The 16,594-nt window shown below is 43.7% G+C and overlaps 1 protein-coding gene across 3 annotated transcripts in view; it reads right to left on the reverse strand.

Moving 5' to 3' along the window:
• The window catches only part of MTRR (5-methyltetrahydrofolate-homocysteine methyltransferase reductase), a 122,412-nt gene that overhangs the window by 78,509 nt on the left and 27,309 nt on the right, over window positions 1–16,594 (reverse strand). For all 3 annotated transcript variants that reach the window (XM_030205383.1, XM_030205365.1, XM_030205373.1), the window contains exons 6-8: window positions 10,590–10,959; window positions 9,372–9,494; window positions 4,746–4,899 (exon numbers count right to left, since the gene is read on the reverse strand). In XM_030205383.1, the coding sequence (XP_030061243.1) occupies window positions 4,746–4,899; window positions 9,372–9,494; window positions 10,590–10,959 (647 nt within the window). The remainder of the gene's footprint in view (window positions 1–4,745; window positions 4,900–9,371; window positions 9,495–10,589; window positions 10,960–16,594) is intronic.

The following is a 16,594-nucleotide window of genomic DNA, read 5'->3' on the forward strand; positions in this document are numbered from 1 at the left end:
TTGTTGCTAAATTCATAGAACTTTTGCTAGTCTCTCTCTCACTCCAATTTCAAGACGCTGTCTCTCCCTCTTCCTTTCCTCCCCCCCCCCCCCCCCCGCTTTATCAGGTGGCCTCTTAGCACAGCCTTAAATGTATCTCATAGCACACCGTCTGAGACGTCCCCCCTATCGATATGGGTCAAATATTCCTGTACAACTCAGAGTTCCTCCATGCCTCTGCCTCATCAAGTAGTGATTCATTTAATCTCCAAAATGTAGAGTTCTTTTCCCCCCACCAGGCCCCTCATAGATATCCATACTGGGGCATGGTCAGATGCATGTATATTCCCTATGTCTTAGTCTCTAACCTCTCCCCATAAACTTCGGGAACACCATATTGCATCCAACCTCGTGTTTGTTTGTTGTGCGTGCGAAAAAAAGGAGTACATTTTTTGTCCTGGGTGTTGCATCCTCCATATGTCTATTAAATCAAGTTCTTTAACCATACGGAGAAGTTTTACCTTACTCGCCTGCCCACCCCCTGGCTTCCCCTTAGAGTGATCCAGATCTGCTGTCGTCAAATTGAAATCCCCACCCATGATTACCTTCCCTGTGACAAACTGTGATAGTTCTGTCCGCAGAGCCTCAAAAAAGGCTCCCTGCCCTTCATTAGGTGCATAGATGTTCACAAATGTAATTGGTCGATTGTGTATCTTTCCTTTAATCGCTATACATCTGCCCTGACTCTCCATGTATATTTGTTTTTGTTCAAAATGTACCCTCTCCTTGATATATATTGCCAGTCCTCCCTCCCCCCAGGGATCCGCCAGTATATAACTGACTCCTAGATTTTTTTTATATTGTATCAATCTCACATCTTTCTTCTGAACATGTGTCTCCTGTATCATTACTACATCCCATTGCATTTTACAAATCTCTCTGAAAATTACACTCCGTTTTCCGGGGTTGTTTAAGACGTTCACATTCCATGATCCCACTCTTAACCCTATCCATGCACCCCCCACCCTACCCCCCTGTGCTTCCCCGCAACTGGCTTCTCTTTCTTGCTGCCAGCTAATTCCCTAAGGAAGTGTCGTTCCGCTGGGGCCTCTTTCCCTTCTGTGATCCCTGAGCTATATTCCCTCAGCACACTCATTCACCAGACATTCCTCCTTGCATGCACTCTAACTTAGAAATTAAACATAGTCACCCTTACACCAAATCAAAGCTGTTATCATAGGCAAACCACCAATGTCCCTTTTCAGGTTTTTTCTTCACCCACTATTCCAGGACTCTCCACAATCTGGTCGTTGTTCCTCCGATCTCCTCGAAGTTTAATCCAACCGCTGTGTTTCTTTGTAATCCCATCCTTGTTTGTCTTCGGGGTTGATATCACTTCCTTAGGTAAATCTGTGCAGCCCAGCGCTGCTTAAATTTTCCACGCACCTTCCGGTTGCTGCAATTTCTGTGTTTTACTACCAACTGTTACCAATAGCCCCCTTGGATAAAGCCATCTGTATCTCAGTCCCATTTTTTGCAGGTATAGCGTGATTTCCTTATATTCCCTCCATTTTTGGAGAGTGCTCTTTGCCAAACCCTAAAAAACCTGAACTTTGGCGTTTCTCCATGTAATCTCGCCCATCGCTCGGGCTTTGCGCCATTTTTCAGAGAGAGGTGTGATCAGCAGAAGAAAGGAAGTGTTGATGCCCCTGTACAAGTCGTTGGTGAGGCCCCACCTGGAGTATTGTGTTTAGTTTTGGAGGCCGTACCTTGCGAAGGATGTTAAAAAAATGGAAGCGGTGCAAAGAAAAGCTACGAGAATGGTATGGGATTTGCATTCCAAGACGTATGACCAAAGACTTGCTGACCTGAACATATATACCCTGGAGGAAAGGAGGAACAGGGGTGATATGATACAGACGTTCAAATACTTGAAAGGTATTAATCCGCAAAAAAATCTTTTCCGGAGATGGGAAGGCGGTAGAACGAGAGGACATGAAATGAGATTGAAGGGGGGCAGACTCAAAAAAGATGTCAGGAAGTATTTTTTCATGGAGAGGGTGGTGGATGGTTGGAATGCCCTCCCGCGGGAGGTGGTAGAGATGAAAACGGTAACGGAATTCAAACATGCGTGGGATATGCATAAAGGAATCCTGTGCAGCAGGAATGGATCCTCAGAAGCTTAGCTGAAATTGGGTGGCGGAGCAGGTGGGGGGAAGAGGGGTTGGTGGTTGGGAGGCTAGGATAGGGGAGGGCAGACTTATACGGTCTGTACCAGAGCCAGTGATGGGAGACGGAACTGGTGGTTGGGAGGCGGGAAATACTGCTGGGCAGACTTATACGGTCTGTGCCCTGAAAAAGACAGGTACAAATTCAAGATACGAGTTTATCTTGGGCAGACTAGATGGACCATGCAGGTCCTTTTCTTCCGTCATCTACTATGTTACTATGTTACTATATAGACTCCTCCATCTGAAATTCATGGAAGCATACAACTATATCTCTGGGTGTTTCTCCTCTTCATGGTCCCAAGCTTCGATGTGCTCTCTCGATCTTTATTCTTGTCTGTTCCTGCTGCTCTTGTGTTTCCAATCCTTGTTGAAGAACAAACGTGCTTATTTCTTGCGCCATTTTTTTTTGCATCTTTATACTGATCTTCTTCTGGGATTCCTTTGAATCATAGGTTGCACTGCCTCGATCTGTTCTCGAGGTCCTCCACCTGTTGTTCCAATTCCGTTCTCATCTGTCTTTCATTGTTAAAACTCTTATTCAGACCCTGCAGCCCTTCTGCCACACTTTCAACTCTTTCTTCCATTTCTGCCACTCGATTGCCAATATCTTTCACTTCATCACGAAGCTCTGCTACCGCTGCTTGTATGCTCTTTCTGGTAGATATCATTTCAGATTTTAACTCTTTCAACCAGCGTACAATGTCGCTCTTCCCGATTTCTTCTTCCCCCGTACTCTGTTCTTCGGGATCATTTTCTGATTCCATGTCTTCCGGCGCCATTTTGGCTCCTTTTGTTGACATTCTGTTCGCTTTACCTGCTGATTCCACAGCATATTTGAATTTCACCAACTTTTTCCTAGCTGCCATAGTATATATAGTGACGTATATCTTTTAATAAGGAGGGAGGTCTGCGCTTTTTCCCGGAATTCTCCCCGTTCTTTTCTCTAGCTCCCGCTGAGCTCCGCAGTTAAGAAGCCATCTTTCAACGATGACGTCACTTCCTCCACAAGCAATTTTGTTAATGAAACTAGGGGTCCTTCAGATTGGAGCAACTTTCTTCTTAAGATTTCCCGTAAATGTGTTATTTATGACATTTATATCCTGCATTAGCCTGAGTAGGTTCAATGTGGATTACATAACAATTAGAAAAGCATGAACAAGTTCAAATATATTAACAGAAAGTAAAATACATCATATAATGTTAGACCAGTAAAACTTGAGGGGTCCTTTTACAAAGGCGCACTGAAAAATGGCTTGCGGTAGTGTAGGCACGGGTTTTAGGCGTGCGCAGAATCATTTTTCAGTGCACCTGTAAAAAAGGCCTCTTTTTTCCCCCCGAAAATGGACATGTGGCAAAATCAAAATTGCCGCGTGTCCATTTTGGGTCTCAGACCTCACCACCAGCCATAGACCTAGCGGTAAAGAACTTGGGCGGTAATGACCTATGCATGTCAGATGCCACTTGGCACGCGTCCACTACGCACACCAGAAAATAAAAAATATTTTTCAGATGCGCATATCGGACGCGAGTCAAAAACGAAATTACTACAAGAGCCACGCAGGTTTTAGGCACGCGCAGAATCATTTTTCTGCGAACCTGTAAAAAAAGGCCTTTTTTTCCCTGAAAATGGACGTGCGGCAAAATCAAAATTGCCGCATGTCCATTTTGGGTCTCAGACCTTACCTCCAGCCATAGCCCTAGTGGTAAAGAATTTGGGCAGTAATGACCTATGCATGTCAGATGCTACTTGGCGCATGTTCGCTATGCACACCAGAAAATAAAAAATATTTTTCAGATGCGCATATCAGACGCATGCCAAAAATAAAATTACCACAAGAGCCACGCAGTAGTCAGGTGATAAGTCCATTTTGGTTCGCAATGGGCATGCATAGGTTTCTACGCGGCTTAGTAAAAGGGACCCTGAGTTAGGAACAGATTATCAGATACCTGTCAGTTAAATATGTATTCTTTGATCCATCACATCTGACTTTTTTTTTTTCCACTAAACATATATCCGGGGAGTTAGATTTGTCCCCGTCTGGTGTTAGCTCTCATTGAAATGTATAGCCTCCAGGTTGTGTCACTTTCACTATATTTCCCTTGATTTACTGTCCTCCCTATATAAGTCTTGGATCTCATTTATGGGGACTTCAGTGATATATCCTTCTTTTGCTTTATATCATGCTTTAAGGTGTTATTCTTTGATACTTTGCTGTACAAGTATTAATCTGCTTGGTATTTTATTTTGAAACTTAATAAAGAAAAAAAGAATTACATATTTAGAAAATAACTATTATAATATCACCATTACAATTTCTGCTAGCGTATAAATGGTACAGGAAGGAATAATATTAAGAACACCAGCTTTGCAGAATTTTTGACTCTCAGCACCATTCAATGAGCTGCTGAGAAGACCTGGGTCATGGCCCCATTAAAACTCAACTGAGATGAGGCAGAGTGTTATTACAATAGACAAATGGTATGACATATTAAATGCCCAGTGCTATCCAAGGTTAGCTCAATAATAGATGATACCTTTCTTTTTAGTGCTTGGTTTAACTTTCAAACAGACAGGGCAATCTTGCTTGTCTGAGATCTGCAGATGGTGAAGGAGTTCTTCCACCTCACAGGCACGGTTGGGGCACACAATGCAGAATGAATCTCCAGGCTGGTATGAAAATGTAGTGTTCTGCAAAACAGACCAACAACAAGGTATCAAGCAAATTTGGTGCACATGGGGCAGTCCCCCCCCACCTTATATATATATATATACTGACTGGTGCTTTGTAAGCTAAGCCACTGAATGACTCAGATGATAGCATCGGGGGAAACCCAAGAAGCACAGACATTGGGGTTCTCTTCGACCCATGGTGCTGAGGCATGAGTCCTAGAGCTCCTAGCTCATTTGAGGGCAGATTCGACCATCAGAGAGTGGTGTGGCAATTGGGCCTTCTCTAATCTGACTAATCTGAGAGCCTTTTTGATACGATACTGCATATCTACCTTCGTTGGTGCCACCTGCCCTGAGAGGGGAGATTCCCAGCTCTTCATCAGTGTATCCTTAAGGATAGGGTGCAATGGTACTATGACGCCTTCCTTAGGAGGAGGTTCATAGTCCAGGACAGTCAATATCGCCGCACTGGGCTCTTCCTCCTTTTCCAACTTAAATGGGATGGCTGCAGCCATCTCCTTGACAAATCTGATAAAAAAAAGAAACCCTCAGGTGAAGATTTTCATTTCTCTTGAAGTGGGGCGATGAAGATTTTCATTTCACTTGAAGTGGGGAGGGATCAGTGTGAATACTATATGACTCCTCCTTCAAGAAGTAATGAAGGTCTTCCTCTGAGTCCCACGAGTGGTTCCAATGAGACTCTTCCTCATACTCAGTGGACTTGGAGAGTCTGTGTGTCTCTAGGCTCAGAGGAACCATGTCGTGGCTCTGAAGAGTACTGAGCTGCAGTACTACCCTCTGACTGCGGGGAAGCTTGCTCCCCTGACGTCAAGAGCGGCACCATATGCATTAATGTTGACACCCTTCAAAATGCTGGTGCCGAAGATTTCTGCACAGATACAAAAAGGAACCTCAGACAGAAGTTGTAACTGATCTGCAGTTGGCGCGAGCACCCTTGTTGCCTTAGCGGTCTGTTGCTCCAGTATCTGCGCCAGCTCCTACCTAAGCATGGCTAGGAACCGATCATCAAAGGAAGGCATCGGCAAAGGCGGGGAGCTGGACGAAAGGCAGACTGAAAAGGCGTCTTGTGTTGAACTGGTAGAAGGAACCTGGCTGCTCTGAGGCTCGTACACTGGCACTTCTTCCAAAGAGGGGGCGCTCACCTCTCGGTGCTGGCATTCTCCAGTATTGGAGATGCCGATGCCCTGGTGCTCCAAGCACCATGAATCGAAGAGGACTAATGCCTGTGCTTCTTGGGCTTCCTATGATGCTCAGCATCATGGTCCTTTGGTGCTGACGAGGACGACACTGAACCCGTGTGTGATGGCGGCCAAAAAAGCAAACAGGATGCCAGGAATTATTAGGAAAGGGATGGTGAATAAGACCGAAAATACTATAATGCCTTTGTATCGCTCCATATAGCGGAATTCGAAAAGGTTCAAAGAAGAGCGACTAAAATGATAAAGGGGATGGAACTCCTCTCGTATGAGGAAAGGCTAAAGAGGTTAGGGCTCTCCAGCTTGGAAAAGAGATGGATGAGGGGAGATATGATTGCGGTCTACAAAATCCTGAGTGATGTAGAAAGAGTATAAGTAAATCCATTTTTTACTCGTTCCAAAAGTACAAAGACTAGGGGACAGTTGAGGAAGTTACATGGAAATACATTTAAAACAAATAGGAGGAAATATTTTTTCACTGAACGAATAGTTAAGCTCTGGAACCCTTTGTCGGAGGAGATGGTAACAGAGGTTTGCGTATCTAGGTTTAAAAAAGGTTTGGACAAATTCCTGGAGGAAAAGTCCATAATCTGCTATTGAGACAGACATGGGCTTGCCCTGGGATTTGTAGTATTGAGTGTTGCCACTATTTGGATTTCTGCCATATACTTGTGACCTGGCTTCGCCACTGTTTGGAAAACAGGATACTGGGCTAGACGGACCACTGGTCTGACCCAGTATGGCTACTCTTATTTTCTTATGTCCAATGCTGACCAGTCCTGGGGCCAAGTCTCAGCGCCCGATGTTGAGACAGTGCCAATGTTGATGCTTCGAGGAGCCAAAGTTTCTCCTGTTGGGCCTCCTGAAACCTCTGTGTCCTCAGCTGCATTTTTAAACAGAGAGAACAAGAATTAGGTTCAACGTTAGGCCCATGGAAGCCGATGCATCATAAATGTGGGTCAGTTGCCAAAATCACGCGATTACACTGGGCACACCTCTTGAAACCATTAGGGATCTTCTGATGCATCAAAAAAAGAACTGCAGCCAAATTAAACTCCTCAGTTTTGAACAGAAAAAGGGACAGTGTCCAAACTGAGGTTGGGGCTCCAGTCTAAAATGGGCCTAGCCTATTGTGAAAACTAAAGGAAATTTAAAGTGCCAAAAAACTATGAAAATAAAAGGAAAAAATAGGGATGAAGGAACTGAAAAGGAAAAATACCTTAAAAATGTAGATTTAAGAACAAAAAGAGCTGCACAGTAAGGCACTGTAACATGAGAAAAACACATGCCGCGAAAAGGAGACAGTGACACCTCTCAGCTCTGTGGGAAAACGAAGACTGAGGGATCCAAGCTCATGCATCAGGTGGGAAGGCACCAGCGCATGCACGGTGGGATGCTACTAGCAAATTCTAGTACTCGTTAGTCAACATCTGCACCAGGCTCCGTCGAGTGACATCACCTACATGTGTGAACATGAAGGCCTGCTTGTCCTCGCAGAACTAAAAGAACCATTTTTACAATCACTACCAGTTCTGTGGTAATCCAAAAACACCACAATGTGCTGTAATCAATGACAATGCAAATTAGAACTGTGTTAAAATCACAGCAGTAATCTGCAGCTTATTGTGAAATGTCATCCTATTAGTGTACGAGCAATGATTGGCTCACATACTGACTTACAGGAAGGGTGACATTAAGAAAATGGAAAAAAAAATTAAAAAAACAACCCCACAAGCTACTGGCATCTGCATCAGCCCCCTCCTTGAACTGTGCCCTCTGTCCCTGGTGTCTAGTGTCACGCCGCCACCACCCACCAGACATGATGTTCCTTCCTTTCCTCCCAACAAATTAATGAACCCATTCTCTGGTGTCTACCAGTACGTTTCCCCATCCAACATGACCCCCCCTTCCCCTCCAGCAACAAAAAAACCCTATTCCCTAGTACCTAGTGGCACCCCTCACCCACCTGACTCCTCCCACAACCCCCCTTCCCCACTCATTCCTGCCTCCAGGACACCTTCCTGAAAAAATGGTGGCATCCAATCCCACACGGTGAATATATACCAGGCAGGGTCATATAAAAGAAAAATTCCCTTATCTAGCACACTGACCCTACCCGGTGCATCCTAGGATGCAGTACATAAAAAGTCAGTTGTTTTCAAGATGGCGATACTGGAGGGAGGCTTGAGCGACTGGGTATCTATCCTGCCTCTGTTAAAGTACAACCTAGGAAGAAGGGTCAGGAGGACCTGCAAGAGGGGTCAGGTAGATGGAGGGTGCCACTAGACACCAGGGAATAATTTGGTTTTTTTTTTTAATGTCGAGGCCAAAAAGGATGGTCGGGGTGGGGGCCACAGACTACCAGGGATTAATTTTTGGAAGTTGGGGCGGGTGGGGGAAATTGGAATGGGGGGGAGGAGGGCCACTAGACTACCAGGGCTTTTTGGTTATGTTGTGTGTGGGGAGGGGGGGGGGAGGACAGGTTCAGGTGGAAGGAAAGGGCCACTAGACTACCAGGGAGAAATGCAGAAAGCTATCGGGGTGGGGGGGGGGGGGGTCGGGTTGTGGACTCTCCCTAACCCTTCTATGCTGCCTCAGATCTGGTGGTATATTTCTTGCGCTGCAGACATCAGGCATAGGTTAGAAGCTTCTCTGTGATGCTGCGGATTAGCATTGTAATATGTTGTGTGCTGATGTCTACTGCACGAGTTAATTTGGTTGCCGACCCGTTTCTGAATCGTGCAATCCATAACAAGCGCATTGACTATTAAGCATGTGCTGCAGCCTGCGGTAGCTTTCTGCATCAGCCCCTGTGTCAGGCATTCTCTCAGTCACACTCTTACTTGTGTCCGTGTCAGAAATCATTAATGGGGCAAAGTATTCCAACATTTAAAAGGGACAGGAATGCTTATTGATCACTTAAAATCAATATTTAGATATGACACTGGTTCACAACACTTGTGAACCAGTGTCATATCTAAATATTGATTTTAAGTGATCAATAAGCATTCCTGTCCCTTTTAAATATGCTGATCCTCCACTCTCAGCAAATAGACTTTTTAACAATATTTCAACATTTTGCCCAGGAACTGTGCAGAGAAGTTGATATGATTCAAGCAGCAGAGAATCAAAAAATTCAGATGGGTACAGCACAAATTTATTCTTACAAAAATCTGCACTGCACTGCCACTATACTGTTACACCCCCCAATTTGTTTTCTGACTAATTACTGAGAATGCAGAAATCCAAATGAAGAATTATTCTTCAACATACCCAAATATCCAACTCCAATAGTAAGGCTGTTTTTACGGCATCCTCCCTGGTAAGCTGTACTGCCTTTGCCACCGGAACTTGGAATATCGCCTCTTCTGAATGCAACGTGGCAGGACTGGCTTCCTAGAAAGAAAGGAACACAGGTTTAAACCAATGTAAAAATATGATCACACCACAGCTAGACTTGGCTAAGAGAAGGCCTATCAATTTGAAAAGAATTATCAAAAACCTTTTTGAGATGCTTTTAAATCTTAACTCCTTATCTGCCTATTTAATAACTATGTTGTTTTAATCATTCTCATAATAAATTAAGCTCTCTCTCTATGTTATTTGTCCTGTTCTTCTGCCTTGAATAGATTGTAAGCTCTGTCAGGCAGGGATCATCTCTTTATGTGCTTGTATACAGCACTGCATATGTCAAGTAGCAGCCTGCAAGATCCAAAACAGCAGAAATGAAAAGCAGACCCACGTGGTAAAATAAAACTAAATTTATTCAAGGCATGATATCTTTCTCTCTGTGGAAAGACATTCTTAGCTTTACTGATGAAGTTAAATGAATTGCTTCCCCCAGAACCTTTTTTTAAGAAAAGTGAGGAACTTGAGGATTAAATTCCACAGGGCAGTTAGAGGAAAGTTATATGCTGATTTTATGCATCTGCGCTTACTATTTCAAATTCTGGCTGGCATCAGTTTTTAATATATCCACAGAAAGTCCACATGGACTTTATCCCATGACCTCCAAATCCATTCCTTTTAGGACGAAGGTAATGGTAAGTGTGGGTACTTTTACCTGCACAGGGGCAGGAGGGGGGAGAAGTTAGGAATGGAACCGGTTTCATTAGGACTGTTGCCTGCAGGAAAAACACTGAAAATTGCAAAAATAAAGTATAAGAAGAAAACTTTTTCTAGAGCATATCAGAAAATATGTCTTCATTGAAAAGACTACTAGTAGAGATGATAAGAGTCAAAAGCACATGGGATAGGCACTGAGGATCCCTGGGTGTGATAAAATGAAAGTCAGAAATTGACTGGGGTCCATGGTACTTGACCAGAATTGAAACTAGATGTGCAAACTAGATAGGCTTTATGGTCTTCATCTACCATCATTTTGTGTGTTCCACTATATCCCAAAGAGGCAAATTATGACTGAATAAAATATTTTCATTTCAGTAACAACATTAAAACAAACAATCCACCTCTTCCCCAATAATTTCTCACCTGGTCAGTTGTCTCCTGAAACTGGACATCTAAGTATGCTGGTGGAAGATTGGGGATGTTGAGGGTTGACTGTGAAAGCGGAGGGACTGACTGGGTAAGTGAAGGCTCAGAGAACTCATTCCATGCCCCAGCATGGCCATCAATTACATTATGTGATAAAATGGGCCCAGTCTGTGCTGAAGGTTCCAGTATTAAGAACTGCATCTGCGAGGCCAGGCTCTCTTTTTCTGATGCATTCTGGTCAGCAGGGACACCATTGGACATGATTCCGACACTGTCCTGAGTATCCTCCTTTTCTGTCCTGGATATTAACTCCTTTTTGAGGACAACCCAAAGCCCTTCAATCCATGGGTCAACAACCAGTTCCAGGCTGAAATAAGGAGAGAAATTAAACATTTCATCTCTACCAACAAAAACTCCCCATATGAAAGAAAAAAAAAAAAAGAATATGCCAGGACACAAAAATCCCTCACTGAAATGCAATTAAAAAAAAAAAAGAGTTAATATTCAAACTATACAGAAGGCCGGCCATCTTTTTTTCCCGATAATATGGTTTAGCCCGGCCAAATGCCATGGAGTTCGCCGGGTTTGTTTTTCAGCGATAATGGAAAGTTATGTCGGCCATCTCAAACCCCGGCCAAATTCAAGGCATTTGGCCGTGGGAGGAGCCAGCATTTTTAGTGCACTGGCCCCCCTGACATGGCAGGACACCAACCGGGCTACCTAAGGGGTCACTGCGGTGGACTTCAGAAAAGCTCCCATGTGCATAGCTTCCTTACTTTGGTAGCTCAGCCCTCCAAACCCACTACCCACAAATGTACTGCACCCACTAAAATTGCTCCAGGGACCTGCATAGAGCCTCTAGGACTTATTGCTGCTGTATAACTTTGGCACACCAGTTCACACCTAAAGACTAATCTCTCTGAAAAAGTCCTTTCTTGAAATAACCACGTTTACTCACAGTTAACTGCAGATCAGAGGTTGTGCCCCACTGGCAAAGAATCCCCTGGTACTAAGATTAGCAGTAGGTCAGAGCTGGCACAATGGTGTACAATGCCCTCTTTCAGCACCATTCAAGGTAAGAACTACATTCTCTAACGTGGGTAACACAGGAAAGGGAACTAAAACTGGCTTACAAAAATGGCCACTACCGCATGGACTACAACAGGAAACAAAACAGGGCACACTCTGACCCAGTTAGCAGGGGGGAAAAGCACCATGGGAGTAGAGCCCAGTACCCTACACCCACCACAATGCATTGCTAATGTGACTCTGCAGGGCACCTAACAGAAAAGATGTCACACTCACCCGAGAACCACATCGCAACCAGGGAAAGGCTGTCGGAGGATACAACACATTCTACTGTCATGGAGGTGGGTACGGCATTTGAGGCTGGCATAAAGGCTGGCAAAAAAGGTTTTTAGTTTTATTTTTTTAGTATGGAAGGGGGTTGGTGACCACTGGGGGAGTATGGGGAGGTTATCCCCCATTCCCTCCAGTGGTCATCTGGTCAGTTGGGGCACCTTTTTGAGGCTTGGTCGTGAAAATAAAAGGACCAAGTAAAGCCAGCGAAATACTGCTTAACACCGCTTTTTTTTTTTCATTATCGGCGAAAGCCGGCCATCTGGTAGCCACGCCCATGTCCCGCCTTCGCTAATCTACCGACACGCCCCCTTGAACTTTTGCCGGCGAAGCAACGGGAAAGCGGCGATGCTGTCAAAAATGCCGCTTTTGACTATACCGATTTCGCCGCTTTTAAGAAATCGCCGGCCATCTCCCGATTTCTGTCGAAAGATGGCCGGCGATCACTTTCGATTATAAGCTGGATAGCCGCCTTGCACAGTGCAGGTGAAGGATCTGCTGCATTAAAGCCGCTGGAAGATCTGCAGTGGAGTGGAGCTCTGAAGCTGGCTGATCACAGAAGTGCTGTGTTACAGGCAGCAGAAGAAGAGGTTAAGGAGGTGAACTCTAGATTTCTCAAGATTCAGCCCCTGACTCAGTTATATATGAAGGCTTTTAGGCTAGTTATGGTTAAGCCTAAAACAATGTATTTAGAACATATTTGGGAAACTCTAGTACGACTGAAGAAGTACCTAACAAAACAAAATTTGTTGATTTTTCAACAATTATCAACATTTCTATATGGAAAAAATCTGTCTATTGAAGAAAGCTTGGGTCAGATGGATAAGCAAGTGGAAGACTTGGAAACTAAAGTTCAAGTTATTGCGCAAGAGAAACGTATTATGATGAATGATTCTTTAAATATAAGGAGCAAGGTTGAAAGATGAAGAACACTCAGTAGAAATGTACCCTGAAATTTACCACTGATCTTCCTGTCCTACTGATGAATGTAGCCCCTTTTCTATGTTCCTAATTAATTTTGTGACATTGTAAACAATTATGATGGTATGTGCTGTTAGACGCATACCAAATAAAAGCAACCTCAACCTGAACTTTATTAACTTTCCCAAGTCTTTCTAGGCATATCAAACAACTGATTTGAGTTTGAACCACATGGGCAGAAGAGGCACCAGAGCCAGATTAGAGAAATGCTTTGCTTGCTGCACTGCAAACTGCTCTCATCTTCTTTCAGCTGGGAATGGACCACCAGGGAAGGCAGCAGGGGGCCAGATGAGATGTGTGTGTGTGTGGGGGGGGGGGGGGGGGGGGGGGGGGTGAAACAATGTAAGCACAGAAGATCCACAGTATACCACTGTCAAGAAGCCAAGTTCTTGACTATATGGAATTCCTGCTGCAACATTTTTGGCAATCCAAGGTACAAAATGTTATAATAATCTAAACAGGGGGGGCGTGGCAAGATGGCGTCCTAGCTGGTCTCACAAACGGTTCCTCTGCTTGCTGGTGATTCTTTTTGCTTTTTCTTCTATTATTCACGATGCCTCATACAAAAAGGAAAGGGATGACAAAGGGGCAACCGCCGTTAGCCCTAACATCGTCCCCAATTCAGCAAACTTTGGACCGTTTTGTGAGAAGCTTACCTTTGGAATATGGATCGGCGAGCCCCGCGTTGACTGACGTCGAAGGAGCAACGCCAATCTTGGGGCCGGATACTACCCTCTCGCCGCCTGAGCTCAATCCACCTCCATGCCCTGCTGCTTCCAGAGTGGAGATAGTGGGCCAAACTCAGACCGAAGAGCCTGATAGTTTGAGCCTGCTTGGCGGTATCTTCCCTGGCCAGACAGAAGAGAATATTCTGGAGCAAGAGACGCCCCAGGAGGTGACCATGGAAGCTATATGGAAAGTGGTCCAGAGATTGACTTTAGAGGTGGCTAAGTCAACTAGAGAAATGACCACAATCGTGAGTAAATTGACAGTAATGTCAGAATTATTGGATCATGTTAGAAAAGAATCTACTAATCAAATATCCCACTTAAAAGATGTTAACACAGTGAAAACTACTGTTGATGTTTTAGTTAAAGATAAAGTGCTAACAGCTCATAAAATAGAGCAAATAGAAAACCATAATTGACGACTTACTCTTAGATTGTTGAATTTTCCTACATCACCAGCTTTGACTCCTCAGGATTTCCTCAAAAAATATTTTAAAGACATTTTGAAACTATCTCCAACAGATATTCCCCCATGTAATTAAGTTTACTATTTACCAAATATTCGAAACAATGGAGAAGCTTCAGAATCAGCAAATTTGGTGAATATGCCATTACAAGCTGGTATTGATATGCAGAACTTAACCGCAATTTTGGAAGACTCTATGGTTGAAATATCATCCAGAGGAACTTTGATAGTGTCCATGGCTTTTGAGCAGGACATAAATATGATAATGAAATTGTATTTCAAATATTCTTCTGCATTATTCTGTGGTCAGAAAATCTGGGTTTACCCGGATGTTACAAAGTCGACGCAGCAAAGAAGGATACAGTTTTTGTCCTTGAGAGAAGAAGTTAAAGGATTAGGAGCAACGTTTACATTGGCTTATCCTTGCAAATGTTTGATCCGTATGTCAGGAATTAAATATGCCTTTTTCGAGCCAAACCACTTAAGGACATTTCTGGACTCAAAAAAACCATCTAGCTGAAGGGAACAAATGAATCAGCGATAAATTAAAGATATTGGGATAAAAGAACAGGACAATGCCAATTTGGACTTTAATTAAAGTAGTATTTTCTTCTAAATTAACAATCTCCTTAATTGCTTTTTCGTACCACTCCCCCCCAGGAGTTTTTGTGGTTTAAGGAAGAGCAAAAAAAAATTTTCTGATAATTCTGTTTCAACTTTCTTTTCTTTTTCTTCTAATAATTTCTCTGTATTGCCTTACAAACTAGTATTTGTTTGTAATAATTGAAATTTAATAAATAATTAAAAAAAATAATAATCTAAACATGAAGTTGTTAAATCACAAGAAGATTGTGAAAAATTACAAGAGGACCTTACGAGACTGGAAAACTGGGCATCCAAATAGCAGATGACGTTTAATGTGGGTAACACAGGAAAGGGAACTAAAACTGGCTTACAAAAATGGCCACTACCGCATGGACTACAACAGGAAACAAAACAGGGCACACTCTGACCCAGTTAGCAGGGGGGAAAAGCACCATGGGAGTAGAGCCCAGTACCCTACACCCACCACAATGCATTGCTAATGTGACTCTGCAGGGCACCTAACAGAAAAGATGTCACACTCACCCGAGAACCACATCGCAACCAGGGAAAGGCTGTCGGAGGATACAACACATTCTGCTGTCATGGAGGTGGGTACGGCATTTGAGGCTGGCATAAAGGCTGGCAAAAAAGGTTTTTAGTTTTATTTTTTTAGTATGGAAGGGGGTTGGTGACCACTGGGGGAGTATGGGGAGGTTATCCCCCATTCCCTCCAGTGGTCATCTGGTCAGTTGGGGCACCTTTTTGAGGCTTGGTCGTGAAAATAAAAGGACCAAGTAAAGCCAGCGAAATACTGCTTAACACCGCTTTTTTTTTTTCATTATCGGCGAAAGCCGGCCATCTGGTAGCCACGCCCATGTCCCGCCTTCGCTAATCTACCGACACGCCCCCTTGAACTTTTGCCGGCGAAGCAACGGGAAAGCGGCGATGCTGTCAAAAATGCCGCTTTTGACTATACCGATTTCGCCGCTTTTAAGAAATCGCCGGCCATCTCCCGATTTCTGTCGAAAGATGGCCGGCGATCACTTTCGATTATAAGCTGGATAGCCGCCTTGCACAGTGCAGGTGAAGGATCTGCTGCATTAAAGCCGCTGGAAGATCTGCAGTGGAGTGGAGCTCTGAAGCTGGCTGATCACAGAAGTGCTGTGTTACAGGCAGCAGAAGAAGAGGTTAAGGAGGTGAACTCTAGATTTCTCAAGATTCAGCCCCTGACTCAGTTATATATGAAGGCTTTTAGGCTAGTTATGGTTAAGCCTAAAACAATGTATTTAGAACATATTTGGGAAACTCTGGTACGACTGAAGAAGTACCTAACAAAACAAAATTTGTTGATTTTTCAACAATTATCAACATTTCTATATGGAAAAAATCTGTCTATTGAAGAAAGCTTGGGTCAGATGGATAAGCAAGTGGAAGACTTGGAAACTAAAGTTCAAGTTATTGCGCAAGAGAAACGTATTATGATGAATGATTCTTTAAATATAAGGAGCAAGGTTGAAAGATGAAGAACACTCAGTAGAAATGTACCCTGAAATTTACCACTGATCTTCCTGTCCTACTGATGAATGTAGCCCCTTTTCTATGTTCCTAATTAATTTTGTGACATTGTAAACAATTATGATGGTATGTGCTGTTAGACGCATACCAAATAAAAGCAACCTCAACCTGAACTTTATTAACTTTCCCAAGTCTTTCTAGGCATATCAAACAACTGATTTGAGTTTGAACCACATGGGCAGAAGAGGCACCAGAGCCAGATTAGAGAAATGCTTTGCTTGCTGCACTGCAAACTGCTCTCATCTTCTTTCAGCTGGGAATGGACCACCAGGGAAGGCAGCAGGGGGCCAGATGAGATGTGTGTGTGT

This window comes from Microcaecilia unicolor, chromosome 1 (assembly GCF_901765095.1).
Source record: "Microcaecilia unicolor chromosome 1, aMicUni1.1, whole genome shotgun sequence".
Classification (NCBI taxonomy): domain Eukaryota; kingdom Metazoa; phylum Chordata; class Amphibia; order Gymnophiona; family Siphonopidae; genus Microcaecilia; species Microcaecilia unicolor.